Consider the following 19,503-nt stretch of genomic DNA (forward strand, 5'->3'; position numbering starts at 1 on the left):
CAGTCCTGTGGCCACTGCTGAGTTTTCCAAATTTGCTGGCATATTGAGTGCAGCACTTTCACAGCATCATCTTTCAGGATTTGAAATAGCTCCACTGGAATGCCATCACCTCCACTAGCTTTGTTCGTAGTGATGCTTTCTAAGGCCCACTTGACTTCACATTCCAGGATATCTGGCTCTAGGTGAATGATCACACCATTGTGATTATCTGGGTTGTGAAGATCTTTTTTGTACAGTTCTTCTGTGTATTCTTGCCACCTCTTCTTAGTATCTTCTACTTCTGTTAGGTCCATACTATTTGTGTCCTTTATTGAGCCCATCTTTGCATGAAATGTTCCCTTGGTATCTCTAATTTTCTTGAAGAAATATCTAGTCTTTCCCATTCTATTGTTTTCCTCTATATCTTTGCATTGATCACTGAGGAAGGCTTTCTTATCTCTCCTTGCTATTCTTTGGAACTCAGCATTCAAATGGGTATATCTTTCCTTTTCACCTTTGCTTTCTGCTTCCCTTCTTTTCACAGCTATTTCTAAGGCCTCCCGAGATAGCCATTTTGCTTTTATGCATTTCTTTTTTGGGGGGATGGTCTTGATCCCTGTCTCCTGTACAATGTCACAAACCTCCATCCATAGTTCATCAGGCACTCTATCAGATCTAGTCCCTTAAATCTATTTCTCACTTCCAATGTATAGTCATAAGGGATTTGATTTAGGTCATACCTGAATGGTCTAGTGGTTTTCTCTACTTTCTTCAATTTAAGTCTGAATCTGGCAATTAGGAGTTCATGATCTGAGCCACAGTCAGCTCCCGGTCTTCTTTTTGCTGACTGTATAGAGCTTCTCCATCTTTGGCTGCAAAAAATATAATCAAGCTGATTTCGGTGTTGACCATCTGGTGATAACCATGTGTAGAGTCTTCTCTTGTGTTGTTCGAAGAGGGTGTTTGCTATGACCAGTGCATTTTCTTGGCAGAACTCTATTAGCCTTTGCCCTGCTTCATTCTGTACTCCAAGGTCAAATTTGCCTGTTACTCCAGGTGTTTCTTGACTTCCTACTTTTGCATTCCAGTCCCCTACAATGAAAAGGACATCTTTTCTGGGTGTTAGTTCTAGAAGGTCTTGTAGGTCTTCATAGAACTGTGCAACTTCAGCTTCTTCAGCATTACTGGTCGGGACATAGACTTGGATACTGTGATATTGGATACTTGGATTACTGTGGCATATCTTGGAAACAAACAGAGATTGCATCCAAGTACTCATTTCAGACTCTCTTGTTGACTATGATGGCTACTCCATTTCTTCTAAGAGATTCCTGACCACGATAGTAGATATAATGGTCATCTGAGTTAAATTCACCCATTCCAGTTCATCTTGGTTCGTTGATTCCTAGTGTGGATGTTCACTCTTGTCATCTCCTGTTTGACCACTTCCAATTTGCCTTGATTCATGGACCTAACATTCCAGGTTCTAGGCAATAATTTATTCACTGCATGGTCACATTTTCAAGTTGTTTTTTTTTAGTATAATACTGACAGTGTAATCAGCACCAGAAGACCACAGGGGCTGGAAGCTTGTCATGCTAGCTTATTACTTCAATGCACACAACTGTAATACCACAGGATGGACAACTTGAAAGTTAGCTAAAAGAGCAAATATATTCAATCATTCATTCATCCACTCACTGACTCCTTAAACTAAACAACATTTGTTGAGCACTTAAAACATGACAGAAATAAAAAAATGTAAATGCCTATGATGTACCATGGACACACTCATAAAGTCTCATTTTGTCTTCCCTGAACTCTTCAAAAGAGAGGACTGTATTCTATTTGACAGGCAAGAAAAAGGAAGCTCTGAAAAACTAAATAACTTTCTAACATTAAGTGGTCAAGCTCAATGCCATTTCCAAGTTCCATGGGCGCAAAACGCATGTACACTCGTGGGCAGCTTCTGTTCTCAGGTAGCCAGTAATGGTAGACTACAGCAGGACCAAACAAGAACACGTGCCCAATACTACATTGTTCAAAACACACATTTCACTGTTAAAAAGTCCTTTCAAATATGCACACATAAAAACTGGAAGGATGGATATACACTAAAATGTTTTAGTGGTAGGAGTATGTACTTTTTTCTTCATTATGCTTTTCTGTACTATGAAAGTATATTGCATTTAGCCATCAAAAAAAAAATGTCAGGAAATCTTTTGTCTTAACAGCTTGAATTATTACAACTTCAAGTTGTGACCCATCATGTTACACACAGAGAATATTTTCAATTTAGCAAACTGGGGGAACACTGGGATAAACAGCCAAGGTGACTCCCAGCAGAGCCAACTGGGCCATGGCTGAGATCAATATTACCATCAAGCCTGTTAGGGAGTTCTACCTTCTTGGGTCATATCAGCAATTTAAAAAAAAAATAAAGCACAGAATAGAAAAAAAGAAAAAAGAAAATGTCAGCAATAAAGACAGCTTTGCAAAATGTGTTTAGGTACACGACTTACTCTTCTAATGCAGTGCACCTTCTTCACAGCATGCCACACACACTGCCTTTCTTGCTGCTCCTTCTACATGCCTGTGACACTCTCACATTAGGGACCACTCTGGCTAATGCCCTTGCCTGGAAGGCTCTTCCCCTCAGGAAATCCCAAGGACTGACTCCCTCACCCAGTTCAAAGCTCACCTTCTTGGTGATGCTCACAAACTCCTACTCCTCTGGGCATTCCTGGTCCTCCTTACCCTAGACTTACCTTTTCTTTGTTTCATACACTCAACAAAATTATTATTGAGCACTTAATCTGTGTAAGGTATTGTACCAGAAACTAGTATCTGAGAATAAAAAGGTATGATACCTTTTTAGCACTTTTGTTCCACAGAATCGTAGAACCATGGAAATAACACCTCGTATGAGTCAGACACAAAACCTGTATTAGTCCTCAGAAGTTAATAGGCGAGACAACAAAAGGTGAGAAGCAGCAGATTCAAGATTTGAGCCCAAATCTCTGACTCCTAAATTAAATATTCTCCTAGAAGTTTTCTTTAGTTGATATACTTTCAAGTTATTATTAAGGAAAAAATACTTCACTTTGCCTCTGGAAGATACTCATGATCAGAGTGCAGGCACAATTAAATAATAAACAAACTGGACAGCTTCTGAAACAAATAAATAGAACGTGGTTTAAAATGCAGCACACTTTTTACAGTTCTAAAGCAAAATTACGGTACCTGAAACTGTTCATTCAAAGGTTAAATTAAGAACCAAATATTTTGCAACACTGTGGTACTTGTGTTAATTGTGAAGAGATCACAAGACTTCCTATGAGAATCAGAATCCATTTTAATAGTAAAAACTGGTGCTAGAAAAATTGAGGAATCAGTCCATTTGAGTAGCTGTTTTCAAAGAATTATTTTGACTACTAAAAAAAAATTATAGCTCTTCTTTATCTCAGCTCTTTCAGAATGTGAAGTCATTACAGAAACATGAGCTTTTACTAGCTGCTGCTGCTGCTGTCATTTCAGTCATGTCCGACTCTGTGAGACCCCATAGACGGCAGCCCACCAGGCTCCCTCGTCCCTGGGATTCTCCAGGCAAGAACACTGGAGTAGGTTGCCATTTCCTTCTCCAATGCATGAAAGTGGAAAGTGAAAGTGAAGCTAGCTGGGGTTTTACTGCAGTTGGGTCAGATTCTCTTAGGGAATCCTCTGGTAACCTACTGGTTAGAGCTCTTCCACTGCAAGGGGCACAGGTTTGATCCCTGGTCAGTGAACTAAGATCCCGCATGCTGTCTGGCACAGCCAAAAAGAAAAAAACTCTCTCTTAGATCACACACACAATTGAAACCATTCTTCACTCATAAACAGACTTCCATATTGTTTCAGTAATATTTTAACAGCTGGCATTTTCCCCTACATTTTATAAAACTTCAAAAAAAAAAAACAACCCAGCTAAACAGCAGGCATGTAAATATGAGAGTATCTTGTCCAAAGGACCAAGGAATTATAACTACATTTACTATTTCCCTTTATATTCATAATCTCTACTCCATCACTGGGCTTCCCTGGTGGCTAAGATGGTAAAGAATTTGCCTGCAATGCAGGAGACCTGGCTTCGATCCCTGGGTTGGGAAGATCCTCTGAAGAAGGAAATGGCAACCCACTCCAGTATTCCTGTCTGGAGAATTCCACGGACAGAGAAGCCTGGTGAGCTAAGTCTATAGGGTTGCAAAGAGTTGGACACTACTGAGCAACTAACACTTTCACTCCATCACTAAATCACAGTTTCGTCAACATTTTGGAGTTGGCTCAAATTTCTTAGAAAATGCTTTATATATTAGATATTGGTTTGTCTTAATGAACTCATGTAACTTCTGGCCATTGTAAAGTGGGCAGGAAGAAAAATGCACATTAACTTCTGGGTTTATCAAATTAGAAGATTAAACTCCTGGCAAAGGTATCCTTTTGAAACCTGAGGCAAACAAAACATACGGGGGCCATCTTTCTACAGGTAATTTTAATAACTAAAATGTAGGAATGTTCTTAATCAATAAAGTTTCCTCTAAAGTATCACTTCTGAAGATGAAGCACTCAAAAGGAACTTTATGATGGAGACAAACTGTAGTCCCTCAAATTCCAAAGTCCCAGTCACATTCCAGTGGAAGGCTCATTGGACTGCCCCAAACAGTTTATATGCAATCCTACTCAATTTTCAGTCGAAAAACAAAGCCCCAAGAAGGACAGTGACTTGTCCTAAACTGCCTTGTGAACTAGTAGATGAATCAGTACTAAACACTCAAACTCTTATTTTTGAGTTTTAACTATATTGTCTGAGGTGAGGTGAAAGTTGCTCAGTCATGTCCGAGTCTTTGAGACCCCATGGACTATACAGTCTACGAAATTCTCTAGGCCAGAATACTGGAGCAGGTAGCCTTTCCCTTCTCCAGGGGATCTTCCCAACCCAGGGATATTGTCTGATGTCTCCCTAAATTTGCTATCAGGCTGCTGCTGCTGCTAAGTCACTTTAGTCGTGTCCAACTCTGTGTGACCCCACAGACGGCAGCCCACCAGGCTCCCCCATCCCTGGGATTCTCCAGCCAAGAACACTGGAGTGGGCTGCCATTTCCTTCTCCAATGCATGAAAGTGAAAAGTGAAAGGGAAGTCACTCAGTCATGTTTGACTCTTCACGACCCCATGGACTGCAGCCTACCAGGCTCCTCCATCCATGGGATTTTCCAGGCAAGAGTTCAGGAGTGGGGTGCCATTGCCTTCTCCAAAAGACAAATCTGTGCTAACAAGACAACTAACATTTTTCCAGGTTATTGCTGCCCCTTGGACAGGCAAGATATATGTTCCTCACATGCACTGAAACACTATTTATCTGAGGCATTTTCCTCATTCTTTACCTCACCTTTGTCTTGGGTTTCTGAGACAGATGACAGCTAGACCAGCAGTATCCAATGGTACTTTCTGCAACAATGGAAATGGTTCATCATCTGCGTTGTTCAATACACTAATCATGGCTCAGTGGGTAAAGAACTCGTCTGCAATGCAGGAAGACACAGGAGATGCTAGTTCGATCCCTGGGTTAGAAAGATCCCCTGGAGAAGGGAGATGGTAACCCACTGCAGTATTCTTGCCTGAAAAATCCCAAGGACGGAGAAGTCTGGCAGGCTACAGTCCAAAGGTTCGCAAGGAGTCAGACACAACTGAGTGATTGAGCACACACACGTGACCACTGTGCCCTTGAAAAACGGCTACTGTCACTGAGGAATGGAATTTTAGATTTTATTCCATTTTAATGAATTTACAGTACAGTTATAGATAATTAAACCTTCAGTCACTCTACCGCACGTGACCCACCTAGTGAACTGAGCAAAACACTAACAATAGAGTCCCATAGAAAAATTCCTTTTTTCCAGTGTTAAAAATTCTTCTGATGCCTAAAGATCTTTTTCTAAAATCTCTTAAGTTCAGTTACAACAGCTTCCTTCCACTACTAGACTCTTAATCTTAAGGAAGAAATGGGATAAGTACTGGTACTCTAATTCACGTGACAGTTTTCTTTAGCTCCAATACTCAAATATTTTTCTGAGATGATTTCTTCCTTCTTTTCCCTTTTTTTTTTTTTTTTTTGGTATTATTTCAGTAATGTTCATGTCTACACATTCAGGTGACTAAAAATTAGATACATTAAAATATAATGTTCAAGGTTCAGAAAATCACACAACTAGAGGAATCAGAGATCCTGATCACAACATCACTGAAGGAATCAAAGCAGTTAGAATCTGACTACAGTCTCTACAAGAACAGAACCAAGACCTGAAATCCATGGCATTACATAAGAAATTTCTCCACAGTCACATTTTTGTCCTTCTCCTCTTGAGTGGAGTAATTGGAATACTACTGAGAATCCACTAACGACCATGATTTTTATTTTGGCTAAGATAATAATGAGCTGTTCTAATGGAAATTGGCCAAAGGGTTTGCTAGCTTCTTTAGGGCCAATTCTGACATCTGGCCATGTCAGTGAGCCACACAGGAAGAATCCTTAAAAAAAGAAAAGGAAAGAAAACCCCAAAAACAGGTATCCAAATCATGATACAGATTTATTGTCATTGAAGGATATAAGCTTTCTTATTCATTCCACTCAAGACTGAAAATTAACTCATCAATTTAACCTTTGAAGGCTCTGTTCTCGTCTTCTTTCAAGACTTCTGATTCTGCCAATGAGAAGAAATTTGCTTCTTTTTAGATGTCTACAGCTGTACTTCTCATACTTAATGGTCATATATGAATCAACAAGGTACACTATTAAAGTACAGATTCTGAATCAGTATGGCTGGGGTGAGGACACTGGAAGAAGCAAGATCTACAAATCACTTCTACAAATACTTTAAGGACACCTATCATTCTCATTTTGGAATTCTAATTATTTATATATAGATATTCTCTCCCTCAATGAACTTTAAATTCCTTGAAAGCATGATATGAATCTCAATTATCTTTCTCTTCCATAGCAGACAGTAAACAGGCTCTCAAACGACAGCAGGAAAGGAAAGAATAATACCAAGGAAATAAATCTGCTGCAGCCTGAAACTCATGTAGATCCTCTCTATGGGATCAAAGGTAGGCTAACAAGCACTGAATGCTGCAAAAGGCCAAACTGTGTTTTTTCATTTCATTAGTTAAATGAAACAGAGTACAGTAATATAAGAAAAGCTGTGACCAAAGCATGCTCTTCCCCCCCACTGGATAGCAGAGTGAGGGGGGCATAGACCTGCAAAGCCAGCAGATTTTTTGAGGAACTACCCAATCGAATAAGAAATTCATTAATTAGAGAAGTCAGAGGAATATCCTTTTAAAAAACAAGATAGACTACCAAAGAATCACTGAATCATCAAATCTGGAGTGCTTACCTTAGAGACTAAAAAATTTAGTTAGGTGATTTACCCAAGGATACAGTGTTAAGGATGTGGAAGCGGTGGAACTTGCACACAGATGCCTTGACAGCTAACCCTGTATTTTTTGCATTCTGCTACCTCATGAATGGACACTAAATGAAGAAAGAACACTTTCTGTCATTCTTAAACTGTATCTTGTGAGCACATCTATTCTGAATTACTGCAATGAGTAAACAAGGTTTTCAAAGGGGTAAATAACAAAAAGCTCAACATTCAGAAAACAAAGATCATGGCACCTGGTCCCATCACTTCATGGGAAATAGATGGGGAAACAGTGGAAACAGTGTCAGACTTTATTTTGGGGGGCTCCAAAATCACTGCAGATGGTGACTGCAGCCATGAAATTAAAAGACGCTTACTCCTCGGAAGGAATGTTATGCCAACCTAGATAGCATATTCAAAAGCAGAAACATTACCTTGCCAACAAAGGTCTGTCTAGTCAAGGCTATGGTTTTTCCAGTGGTCATGTATGGATGTGAGAGTTGGTCTATGAAGAAAGCTGAGCACTGAAGAATTGATGCTTTGGAACTGTGGTGTTGGAGAAGACTCTTGAGAGTCACTTGGACTGCAAGGAGATCCAACCAGTCCATTCTAAAGGAGATCAGCCCTGGGTGTTCTTTGGAAGGAGTGATGCTAAAGCTGAAACTCCAGTACTTTGGCTACCTCATGCAAACAGTTGACTCATTGGAAAAGACTCTGATGCTGGGAGGGATTGGGGGCAGGAAGAGAAGGGGACGACAGAGGACGAGATGGCTGGATGGCATCACCGACTCAATGGACATGAGTTTGAGTGAATTCTGGGTGTTGGTGATGGACATGGAGGCCTGGTGTGCTGCAGTTCATGGGGTCGCAAAGAGTCGGCAACTGAACCGAGTCGGCAACGACTGAGCAACTGAACTGAACTGAAATAACAAACATACATACATATTCAAGCAGAACTATAAATAATCATTAATTATGAAGAAAACAAACCTTTGGTTGTAATCAAATAAATGTACATTTAAACCAGATAATATTGTTGGTCTACTAAATTGGCACAGACTACAAAAACACCCATTGTAACTAGTGTGTGAGGAAGTGGATATACTCATACATTGTTCATAAAAATAAACATCTGTATAACTTTCCAGTAGGACAAATTTGTACAATGTATCAGAAATCCTAAATAAAAGACATACCATAAAAGAAAAAAAAAAGGATTTAAGATATACAATTCTAGAGAACTAACCTGAGAATATATTTGCAGATCTATAGTGAATATCATTGTATGTGAATCATCTGCACATTTTTTTAACAACTGGAAAACTGGAGATGACCAATAACTGTATTTTATATTAAAAATATCATTTATATTAAAATAGTAATATTTTAACAAATGATGAAGCAAAATATAGTGCATCAAAAAGTTGAGTTACTACAAAGCTATTAAAAGTCAGAGTCTACAGTGTGGAACATGTTGTCAGTAACTGTGACAATCAGACATTTTTTACAAGGCTTTTACAAGTTTTAACCCAACCAAAATACTACTGAGTTGAGTAGTACGCTCCAGTGCTTCTCAATCTGACTGAATTTGAGGATCAACTAAGGTGATAAAGAGTTAAAATAAATGAGAAAAGTCTGTTACCTTGTTGGTGAGAACTCAAAATGGCAAAACTCCTGTGGAATTTCCACTATCTAGCAACAGCTACAAAGTTACATTTATTATTTGCCTGAGCAACTTCAATTACAGGAATCTATTAATATCTCAAAGATACACTAGCAAAAGTAGTTCTGAAAGTAGTTTAACATATTTGTTAAAGCAAAAGAATGGGAACAATAGTAGCCACATCTACCCAGAGGAGAAATAAACAGTTTAAAAGAAATAAGGAATATTCCTATCCTGAATACACTTTACACTCTAGGATACACTTTACAGATTTAAAGAGGGGTGAGGTGGGCAGAGAAAGAATGAATAATGTGCTACAGTTTACAAAATGTATGGAGAAACCTACAGATATACAGATACAAGTAGACTGCTTACATTTCTTTTTAAAAGAAAGAAATAAAAATTAAAAAAAAATTTTTAAGGTTTCTTATATTAGGAGGAAGTTAAAAGAAGAGAATAGACCAGGGATAGCCTTCTGTAAATACAGTTTGTTTTATAGATTCCTTTGAAAGCAGTAAACCTTACATAATGATAATTATATATTAGAAAATAACTTCTTAAAAACTGAAAAAGAAATGAACCTAACTACTGAGTTGGTGGTTAAACCCACATAAAAGTTAACTACAAATGTATTGGGAATAAATGGAACAGAGAAACATGAAACCACACCACGAGGACACAATCAGAAACATTCAGAAAGTGAGAAATAATATAGGACAGAGGACCCAGTTTCTCAGCAATAAATTACAAGGGAAAAAAAAAATTGAGATTGAGAGAGAAGCCAAAGATTTAAAAATTTTACAAGAGATGTATAATCCAACTGGGATGTATGGCCCTTACACAGCTCCTGCTTTGAACATTCAATTTGTTAAATTTTTTTCTCTTTGAAACAGGAAAATCTTAACACTAAGTATTTGATGATATAAAGAAATTTCTGTTACTTTTTCCACTTGTGACAATGGTATTCTGTTTTTTGCTCTGTTGTTTAATTCTCATCTTTTAGGGAAACATACTAAAGAAAAAACAAATGACCTGGGAATTAAGAACAAAGCAAACAAACAAAAAGCAATGTTTAGGTCCCCCAGATATAACTAGCCTGGTAGAGGACCTACACAGAATTGTATTAAAATTGGCCCAGATGGTTCTAATGAGCAACCAGGTTTTATAAACCACTGATCTGGAGCAAGCCGTATCAATAGGATAAATAACCCACAGAGTTCTAAATGTAACAACATGTATCCAGAAGTACTCTTTTTGATGACAGGAATCAGTATTTATAATAGCCACTAATGGCTAAAACTGACATCTCTGAATTCTACTGTACTTATTTTTTAAGGTACTTAAAGAGTTTAAACAAATATTTACTTAGCTCTCTGATTTACTTAGTTCCCTAAGCAAACACTTCTTGGCTTCTTATACATATTGAACAAACCAGGAGAACAATAATGTCCAGGCACAAGGCAATTAGGGCTAGTAACAATTTATGATCTATAAACCTAACCATCAAGAGATTAATGAGAAAGCCTTCTCCATAAAGTAACTGGAGCAGAATGTTATAAACCTGTGAACCACAGAAAAGGTGGTTTAGGCTGTATCAGACAACTTCATTCCAACTTAGTCTTATTTCACTTATCTCATACTCTCAAAACTCATGTACAAAACCAATGCTGGAAAAACTATTAAGAAATAAATAATTTAAGGGGAAAATGATCACTTTTAATCCTGAGTAAAACCGTCTCAGAAAGATAAGCAGAAAAGAGCTAATGGATAAGTAACTGATTTTTTGGTTAGTGATAAAACATCCCCTTAACTTATCCTATGAGCTGCCAAGTAAAGACTGTCACATAGCAAAATGAAAAGATACTGCCATGATACATCTGGCCAGATGCTTTTTCTCTGATTCAGGTAGCTCTCCTTAAAAGCACACACAACTGAGAAGGAATTTCCCAATCCAGACATTATATACATGGAGCTTTAGTAGAGAAATGCTGCTCCAGCATTCAAATATCCTCAAAATATGATAAACAATTATAGAGGCAGAGATTATGCAGTTTAGGAACTAGAGTTGTAATTGCACATCTAATGGATCAATTCAAATCATAACAGTAATAATATAATGACATACAGTAAAGGCATCAGGAGGATTATGCCTTTTTTGCATTTGCCAGGTGACTCAAATACCTTTTCTGATTTACCCAAAATCAGTGTCTACAATACCTGACTTTGCCTAAGACATGTTGCAAATTCAGTAGAGTTTAAAAATGATTGAAAAGCAAAGGGTGTGTTTCAAAAAGCAAGCCCAAAATACAAGAACTCATTGTCTAAGACCCTAGCTTTAAAGCTATCTAAACATAAAAACTCAGGGAAGAAAAAGTTGTTACATTGAATTTTTATGTTTAGTTACCCATCCCAGAAAGGCTTTTAAGCCATAGCATGATATATCCCAAAATGATTTTGAGATAGAGGTCGGGGGAGGGGAACTACCTGCATACAGAAGTTTAGGATTTTATGTTTCAGCTGTTATCTTATGAACACCACTAAACAGATCTAGTTCTTCAGGGTGGAGGTATAGTTTGCCTGAAAAAAAATCACTGTGGTAAGAGACTATATGGCTTTTTGGAGCATGCTATTTAAGGGAGAGAAAGAAAATGACCTCAGCTAAGTGGGAACTTAGATATTCAATGGCTGAATGAGGGAGGGAATAAACTTGAAGTCTGAGAGTGGAAGTTGGAAGGAGGAGGAAGAAAGTACACTAGAGAAGATAAAGGATATATTTTTAGACAGGTGGGTTACTGAGTAAGCAGGTTCCATCACAAGAACAGAACTGGCAATTGGGTAAGTAATTGAAATTGTGATCAGACAGATGTTCTATGAATATTTGCTAACTGGGATATGATTATTAAAACTACTTTGGTAAACACTGTGTTCAAACTGAATTTAGCTGCGCTTGTAACTCTGGCTTACTAAACCTTTTCTTGGGCTTTATTTTCCAGCCTATTAACCTTTACAGGTTAACCTTTATTCTCTAAAATACCTTATGTATTTTATGTACCTATTCTGCTACATTTATTTAGAGAGGTAAGTATACAAAATGTTAACTAGATTTTAGAAAAGTATTAGAAAAAAATTTTTTATGCTTAACAAGGTTTGTAGGCTTTCTATAAAAAGTGTAAGTTATTTCAAAACAAATTATTTTTCTTAAATTCAGCTCAATAGCCAGTGAATCTTATAGAGTTTCTCTAATCAGTATTTCACCTTTTCTTTTCAATCTCTTATGATTTTTTCCCTTTATATTTTTTGTAACCTAGAAGTAATTTCTGGCAAACAACTCATAATTCAGGCCATTTTTATGGATATGGCAAGATTAGTATCTATTACCCTTAAAGACAGTGGTCTCTGCGTATTATTCTAGTACTCCAGAAGAAAGAGACCCACAGGGTATGATGCAATTACCAAGAAATAATTCTCTACAGAATATTTTCCTCTATAGAGAAGACACTCGTTACCCTATGATTATAAGAAGTGACAACAGGACACTTCATCATGTAACATTACCATGTTTATACGCAACTTTTAGTTCTCAAAAGTATTTTGACATACTATCTTTAGTTCTTTAATAGCACTTTTCCTCTGAAAAAGTCCAAGTACTGGGTATGGCCTTTGAATATGACTTGAAAAATCGCAGAGAAAAGAGGGAGAAGAGAGGAAAGAGAGGGGAGAGAAAACAGGAAGAGAGGGGACAGGCAGAGAGAAACTATTTCATACACAAACATTAAAAATTTAACGTGATATGGCAGAATAATCACTGAGTCAAGACACTGGCTTCAAATCCCAGTTCTGCCAGTAACCAGCTATATGACTTCCTGTGAGTCATTGAATTATATTTCTTACATTGTCAAGAGTGATTTTAACAATGTTCAACTTAAATTTAGCTTTATAAAAACTTAGTACAATTAAAGTACTTTCAAATATCGTGTTATAACAACAGTTCAATTAAAAGTACATCATTTTGCCACATGGAGTTAGTCCTTCACTTTTGTCTAAATTTGACCTGCAGCCTGGATTACTCAGGTTGCACACTTCAGATGTACTTTGGAGGAAGACGGAGTGGGGGAAGATTCCTTTGCAAGATGGGATGGTGCTGAGCCGGTGAGGCAGTTAAGGAATAAGTGCACATGTATGCACAAAACCTGGTCATTCACCAATCAGGAGCCTGAAGAACAACTCTGCTTAAATTTCGGGGTGGAGAAGGGCAGTATAACCAGATGTGAAGGAGGCTCTGAGCTGAGGCTTTCTGGTAATCACAGCCTCCACCCTTCAAACCTTTGCTCCCCCAGTGGATACCAAACCAGCTTCCAGTTCCGGGTTCTCAACCAATCGTATCAAGCCACAACAGAGGGCTCCGCCGACCCGGGCACCGTTTCAGGGCTCAAGAGCGAGATTCACAAGACCCCAGCACCTGTCGGCCTCACACTGTTCCCAAAAGAAGGGGGTGGGAGGGAACAGAAGGTCTACGCCCCGACCTTTTGGACACAGACTACCACCAAGTTCATGAGCCCTCTGAACTGAAACAACCTCCGAAAGCCGGGGGAAGAGGCGCTGCTCGCCCTGACCCTCCCACAGATTCTTCTCCCAGGGCTAATTCTCGGGTTTACAGGTCTCATTCTCCGTCCGTGGTTTCTCAGGCCTCAGGAACCCGGGGCCTGGGAAGCGGACAGACGGATGCCGAGAATGAAGGCAGAGGGGGAGGGTGCACTCCTCGCCACCAGGAGGAAAAAACAGGAAAGCAAGGGTAGGAGAAGCTGTGTCCCCCTCGGTAAGGGCGGGAGACAGACAGACCATCTATCGAAGGGTCTGTCATTCCTTCACTCACTCACCAGGAGAAGCAGGGAGCATCTGAGGTCGGGTAAGGATAGGAAGATGGCAGGAATCATGGTAACGCCAGAGTCCGCGGCAGGGACAGGCGCTGGCGTCTGGGACTGGAGAAGGTTGGGTTAGGATAGGAAAGGGCTGGGCTCCGGGCGCCGGCGGCAGTGGAGGATTCTCCCGGCAGCGGGACCCCGTCCTCTCGACCCGGAGCTCCAGCGGCGAACACCCGGGACAACTTCCAGAGAGGCCTCGCACACCCTCACTTCCGGGTCCTGCCTCTCTCAGAGCCCGTCGGAAGATGTAGTCCTGCACCATTCTCAAAAAGCACGTCATCAAATGCACGGAACTCTTTTCCCATCAAGCTCTCGGGCCTGGTCCAGCAAGTCGGCCGCGCGCGGGGCCTTGTGGGATAGAAAGGGCGTGGGGGAGAGTTATTAGGGGACGCGAACTACAATTCCCAGAAGGCTGTGCCGTCAAGAGCCTCGCGCTGCCTTCCGAGGGGTTCCACTACTTTTCAGCTCGGTGGGCTCAGCCCCAGCTGGATGTAGTGGCCTGGCCTGGCAGGAGGGGCGGCCCAGCGGGGGTCGTGCCTCCTGGAGCCGCCCCCAGGACGTGAGTCCTGGAGGAGGCGACGGTGAGTAAGAGGGGGCCTGGCTGGGGAGGCTCCTATCGGTCTGCAGTGCATAGCCCCTGCCTCAAACTCTCGGCCCTCCTGGCCTGAGCTGTGGCCTGAAGCTCCAATCACTGGCCTCCTTGCCTACTTGCTCTTCTCTCTGCGTTAGTTCTAGCATTATAAAGTCAGAACCACCCCCTTGTTGTGTTTCAGTGGAATATGTTAATGACTTACCTGTAATTGTCACTTTGGACTCCTGTAAGGAATAGTTATGGGATGGACTGGGGAAGCCCGTTGTAAACTGAAAAGCTCAGTTCGAGAGTGATTGCTACTGATGGATGGATCACTCCTACAGGATAATTACAACACTTGCTAGCCAACCAGTTAAGGAACTTAACCTGGGCCCGGTTAGCTCTCCAGATTCATTTACGAACACCTAGCTAGATCGCCGTGCAGCCAATTGTAGCCAAGCAATCTCAACTGAGCTTGCCTGGTAGCTCAGCTGCTGAAGAATCTGCCTGCACTGCAGGAGACCCTGGTTTGATGTCAGTCACCATCTCTGAGAACTTTCCAAACAACCAATCCTTTGGTCCTAATTGCAGTTACTCTTCCTTTGCTTGTGACTACAGCACCACTTTGGGCTTCCCTGGTGTCTCAGATGGTTAAGAATTCGCCTGCAATGCAGGAGACCTGGGTTCTGTCTCTGAGTCGGGAAGAACCCCTGGAACAGGGAATGGCTCCAGTGTTCTTGCCTGGAGAATTCCATAGACGGAGGAGCCTGGCGGGCTACAGTCCATAGAGCTGCAAAGAGTCAGTCATGACTGAGCGACTAACAGTACTACTACTACAGCACCACTAGTTTTCTACAGTTATTATTAGAGCGTTTATTACACTGACTTATTTTATAGTTAGTTGATGATGATACCTTTGCGTTTTATAGAATTTCATAACTAAGAGGTTTTGATCTATAAAAATTAATGAAAAACAGCGCTAAAAAATTTTTGTATACATTTGAGGTTTTTTTTTTTTTTTTAAAAAGGATTTCTCAGGCTGACAAAATTAAATAGTGATGGAGTCAAGATTTTTATTTAGGTCTCCTCTCTCCTAGTCTGGTGTTCTTATCTCTTTACCACTCACCAACCTCTCTGGTAAATAGAAATGATGAGACAGATGAGTATGAACTCATTACTCCAAGAAACTAAACATTGACCCTGGTCACCCTCTGGACTTAGTACTCAGCCTATGACTGATTTTTCACTCAACAAGCATTCACTGAAAACCATCTATCTACCTGTTTCTGTACTAAGTTGCTAAGAATTATGAAATGTATATAAATATATATAACAGATAAAATTTTTAATTTATTTTCTAAAAGTTTTTTTTTGTGATTCTGATGTGTCCAAAACTCTGATCACCTTGAGTGATCTAAAGTGCAGAACAATGTCTAGAGATCAGAACAGTGCCTATCACATAGTTGCCACTCAACCTGTTGAATGAATCTGCATGGTCTGCTGATTTTATGTTTCATATTTTACGGGAAGGCAGAGCTGAGGTAGCCTATGTTTACACTGCATATTATTAAAGAACTGGACCTTGAGCCCAAGTATAATTACTCTTCTGTGTTTTAACCTCCACCCCTGTTTTGCAGCTTCTTTAAGTCACTTTAATTTAATCCTGCATATAACTGGTTTTTCTGACATGACAGACTTGCTCAAACATGACAGAAGTCTCTCAAAAGGCCCATAATTTCTGCCAACACATGAACTGAAATTGTCAGCAAAATAAAGCCATGAAGAGCTAAACTTTACAAAATTAAGAAAATACTTTCACTTTAAAATAACCAATAATCCTTGTCAACGACAGTCAAGCTCATGAACTGTAATAAATTTATTTTACAAAAGAGAGTCACAGGGATTGGAGTTTCACTTTTTGTTAAAATCAGAAGAGGGCTTGCTTACCTTTATGGTAGATATTAGCTGAAGCTAATTAACAGGTGCTCCCTTTAGATAGGTACACATGTCCAGTTTGCTGTGTTACTTGTCACTCCCCATGTTTCTTGTACTTATCTCCCTTATCCTTGTAGGTTCAAGTTTGAAACTTTGATAGGACATCTTAAGTTTAGGATGCAAGTTTATGATCATTGATGAAACTACTCCTCTTTCCTTCCATCAGGTACTTGAATTCTTCCTGCTCCTTTTCTGACATAATCCAATCTCTGCTTAAGCACTCTTATGATAGGGAATGTACTATTTTCCTATGCAGTTAATGCATTTCTAGAAGAGTCTATCAAACCATATCAAATGACCAGTCAGCAAAATTTTCCTTAATGAAACATGGTTTATCCTAATGGTGTGATTTCCAAGTTAAGTTCCTGAGGTCAAGATCTCTAACTAGGTATATTTCCGTGGTGGACACAAGAAGAGAACAAATAAAAATGCCTCCTTTTGTGGGCATGAAAGAAAGAATGAGGTACCTTCTAATTTAGCACTTAAATCTAGGTAGTTTTAACCTGATAAGTTTATATCATTATCTATTTTGTGACTTCATCATCACCTTTAGTCCCAGTATCAGTTCTAATATTTAGTATTATGTGGAGTCAAATCACCTGTATTAACTTAGCCAGTCACTGTGCCTTTTGAACCCTGGGTCTAACGTTAAATACTTAGCCTTTTTTTTTTCCCTCAGCCCCTGATAAGCGTCTTCAGTTCAGTTTGATAAGCGTCTTAGAAGCATCTAATCCTTTCATTTTACAGATGAGCAACTTGTACAGAAGTTCAGCTGCTTTGTTCCTTATGTCTCTTCTAAAACTAGGACTGTAGACATTTTGAATCCTGGTGAAGTGTTTCTAGTAAGCCATAATTATAACATACCCATTTAGAACTGGTGAGATGGATTTCAGAAGTGTTTCCTATGGATATTTATTGGTTGCATCATCATTTCAGGTTGTTCAGTTGTTGAGAAGACTATGAACAGGTCAGAGAACTTGTTCTTTCCCGGTTCTTCATTAGCATCCCAAGTTCATGCTGCTGCTATTAATGGAGATAAGGGTGTTCTTCACAAGCTTATCGTAGGTAAGCTCCAAGTTCCTCTTTAAGTACAGAAACTTGAAAAAATAACTCTTTGTCCTAAGGAAATTTTTTCATTTTAATTTGCAGTTTACTCACACGTTTTAGTGGAAATACATTATTGTTTATATTTGGTTTCAAGACTTGGACAAGAAAGAAATTAAGTCCTGAAACTTAAAATTGTGGTTTTTAGATTAGATGAAAAGTACTTGAGAAATACCTGTGTATGTGGCATCAAATCTAGATCCGTCTAGTCAAGGCTATGGTTTTTCCAGAGGTCATATATAGATGTGAGAGTTGGACTATAAATAAAGCTGAGCACTGAAGAATTGATGCTTTTGAACCGTAGTGTTAGAGGAGACTCTTGAGAGTCCCTTGGACTGCAAGGAGATCCAACCAGTCCATTCTAAAGGAGATCAGTCCTGGGTGTTCATTGGAAGGACTGATATTGAAGCTGAAACTCCAATACTTTGGCCCCCTAATGCGAAGAGCTGACTCATTTGAAAAGACCCTGATGCTGGGAAAGATTGAGGGCAGGAGGAGAAGGGGACGACAAAGGATGACATGGTTGGATGGCATCACCGACTCAATGGACATGGGTTTGTGTGGACTCTGGGAGTTGGTGAGGGACAGGGAGGCCTGGTGTGCTGCAGTTCATGGGATTGCAAAGAGTCGGACACGACTGAGCAACTGAACTGAACTGAACTAGATAGGTACTCTAAGGTGCTAAGAGAATTAATTTGTCTTTTAGTAATTCATCTGTTATTAGAGATCTCTGTAAGAACAGAGATCTGGAATGAGATATTAGATAATGATCTATAACATTTAATATATTCCCAAAGTAATGTTTACAAATGATTTAAACTTCAATGATTTTAAATTGATTAAATGTTCTTATCACTGATTCAGCTGATTGAAGTTGATAGTGGTCACCCTGTCTTATATAGAGAGAAAGGTCAGGTTCTAGAAGAACTTTTAGAGAAGCTCTAGAGAATAAAGTAAACAGGAAAAAGACAGTGGCTGAGAATTTTCCAAGACTGCAAAAACCACAAATCTACATAGTCACAAGTCGTTAGTCCCAAAGAAAATAAATAATATAAAAATCTCCGTTATTTGTAATCTCGATACATACCACTAAATGATGATATCATGATTGACAACCCAGTCTTTAAAGTCAACACTACTTGAACCTCCGTACCTATTCCTTTAGAATGTATTTTCACTCTAAATGTCTCGTTTTTGCAGGAATTTCTACCCATGCACCCTAACTGATGACTAGTTTTTCTATTCCTCAATATGACATAAATTTTGTCTTTGTTTCCTCTATACATCTATTCCTTCTCCCCCTTTTTTACCTTCTACCCCCTTACCTTCTCTGCTAAGCAAACTCCAACTCATCTTCAAGGGCAAAGTTCTCTTACCACATTCTCTGTAAAGTTTTCTCTTCTCTTTCAGAGATGTGATCCTCACTTCACCTCAGCTATCTACATTCAGTTACTCTTCGAATTTGACGTCTTCTACCACCTCTGACTCTTTCACTCAGACACCCACCATTCAACTAAAACTCTCAGTTCCCGCTCATTTACTAATGAGAATGATAGTTTTTCAGTGTCACTGAGTCCTCCAGTCCATTATCTTTTCCACTTTTGACCATCATTATTCTTCTGTTTTTACTTTCCTTTCTATTCAGCCCTGATTCCACAGTCTATTATTAAAATCCTTCTCTTGGAAGAACTCCCTTTTCTTCTCACCTGTGACACCTGGCTGTTGCAATCCCAACTCTGGATGGACCTAATCCATCTACCTCTGTCAAGCCCTGAACAGTTTAACCTGTGTGGAAGATTGGTAACACCTTA

General features: G+C 39.5%; 2 protein-coding genes across 4 annotated transcripts in view; one reads left to right on the forward strand and one right to left on the reverse strand.

The window, feature by feature from the left end:
* The window catches only part of ERP44 (endoplasmic reticulum protein 44), an 89,150-nt gene extending 74,936 nt beyond the window's left edge, over positions 1-14,214 (reverse strand). For both annotated transcript variants that reach the window (XM_068974218.1, XM_068974219.1), the window contains exon 1: positions 13,978-14,214. In XM_068974218.1, the coding sequence (XP_068830319.1) occupies positions 13,978-14,034 (57 nt within the window). In that variant the 5' untranslated portion in view covers positions 14,035-14,214. The remainder of the gene's footprint in view (positions 1-13,977) is intronic.
* Positions 14,215-17,547: 3,333 nt separating this feature from the next.
* INVS (inversin) overlaps positions 17,548-19,503 on the forward strand; it is a 131,594-nt gene continuing 129,638 nt past the window's right edge. For both annotated transcript variants that reach the window (XM_068974493.1, XM_068974492.1), the window contains exon 1: positions 17,548-17,653. In XM_068974493.1, the coding sequence (XP_068830594.1) occupies positions 17,548-17,653 (106 nt within the window). The remainder of the gene's footprint in view (positions 17,654-19,503) is intronic.

The sequence above is a fragment of the Capricornis sumatraensis genome, chromosome 6 (genome assembly GCF_032405125.1).
Source record: "Capricornis sumatraensis isolate serow.1 chromosome 6, serow.2, whole genome shotgun sequence".
Classification (NCBI taxonomy): Eukaryota; Metazoa; Chordata; class Mammalia; order Artiodactyla; family Bovidae; genus Capricornis; species Capricornis sumatraensis.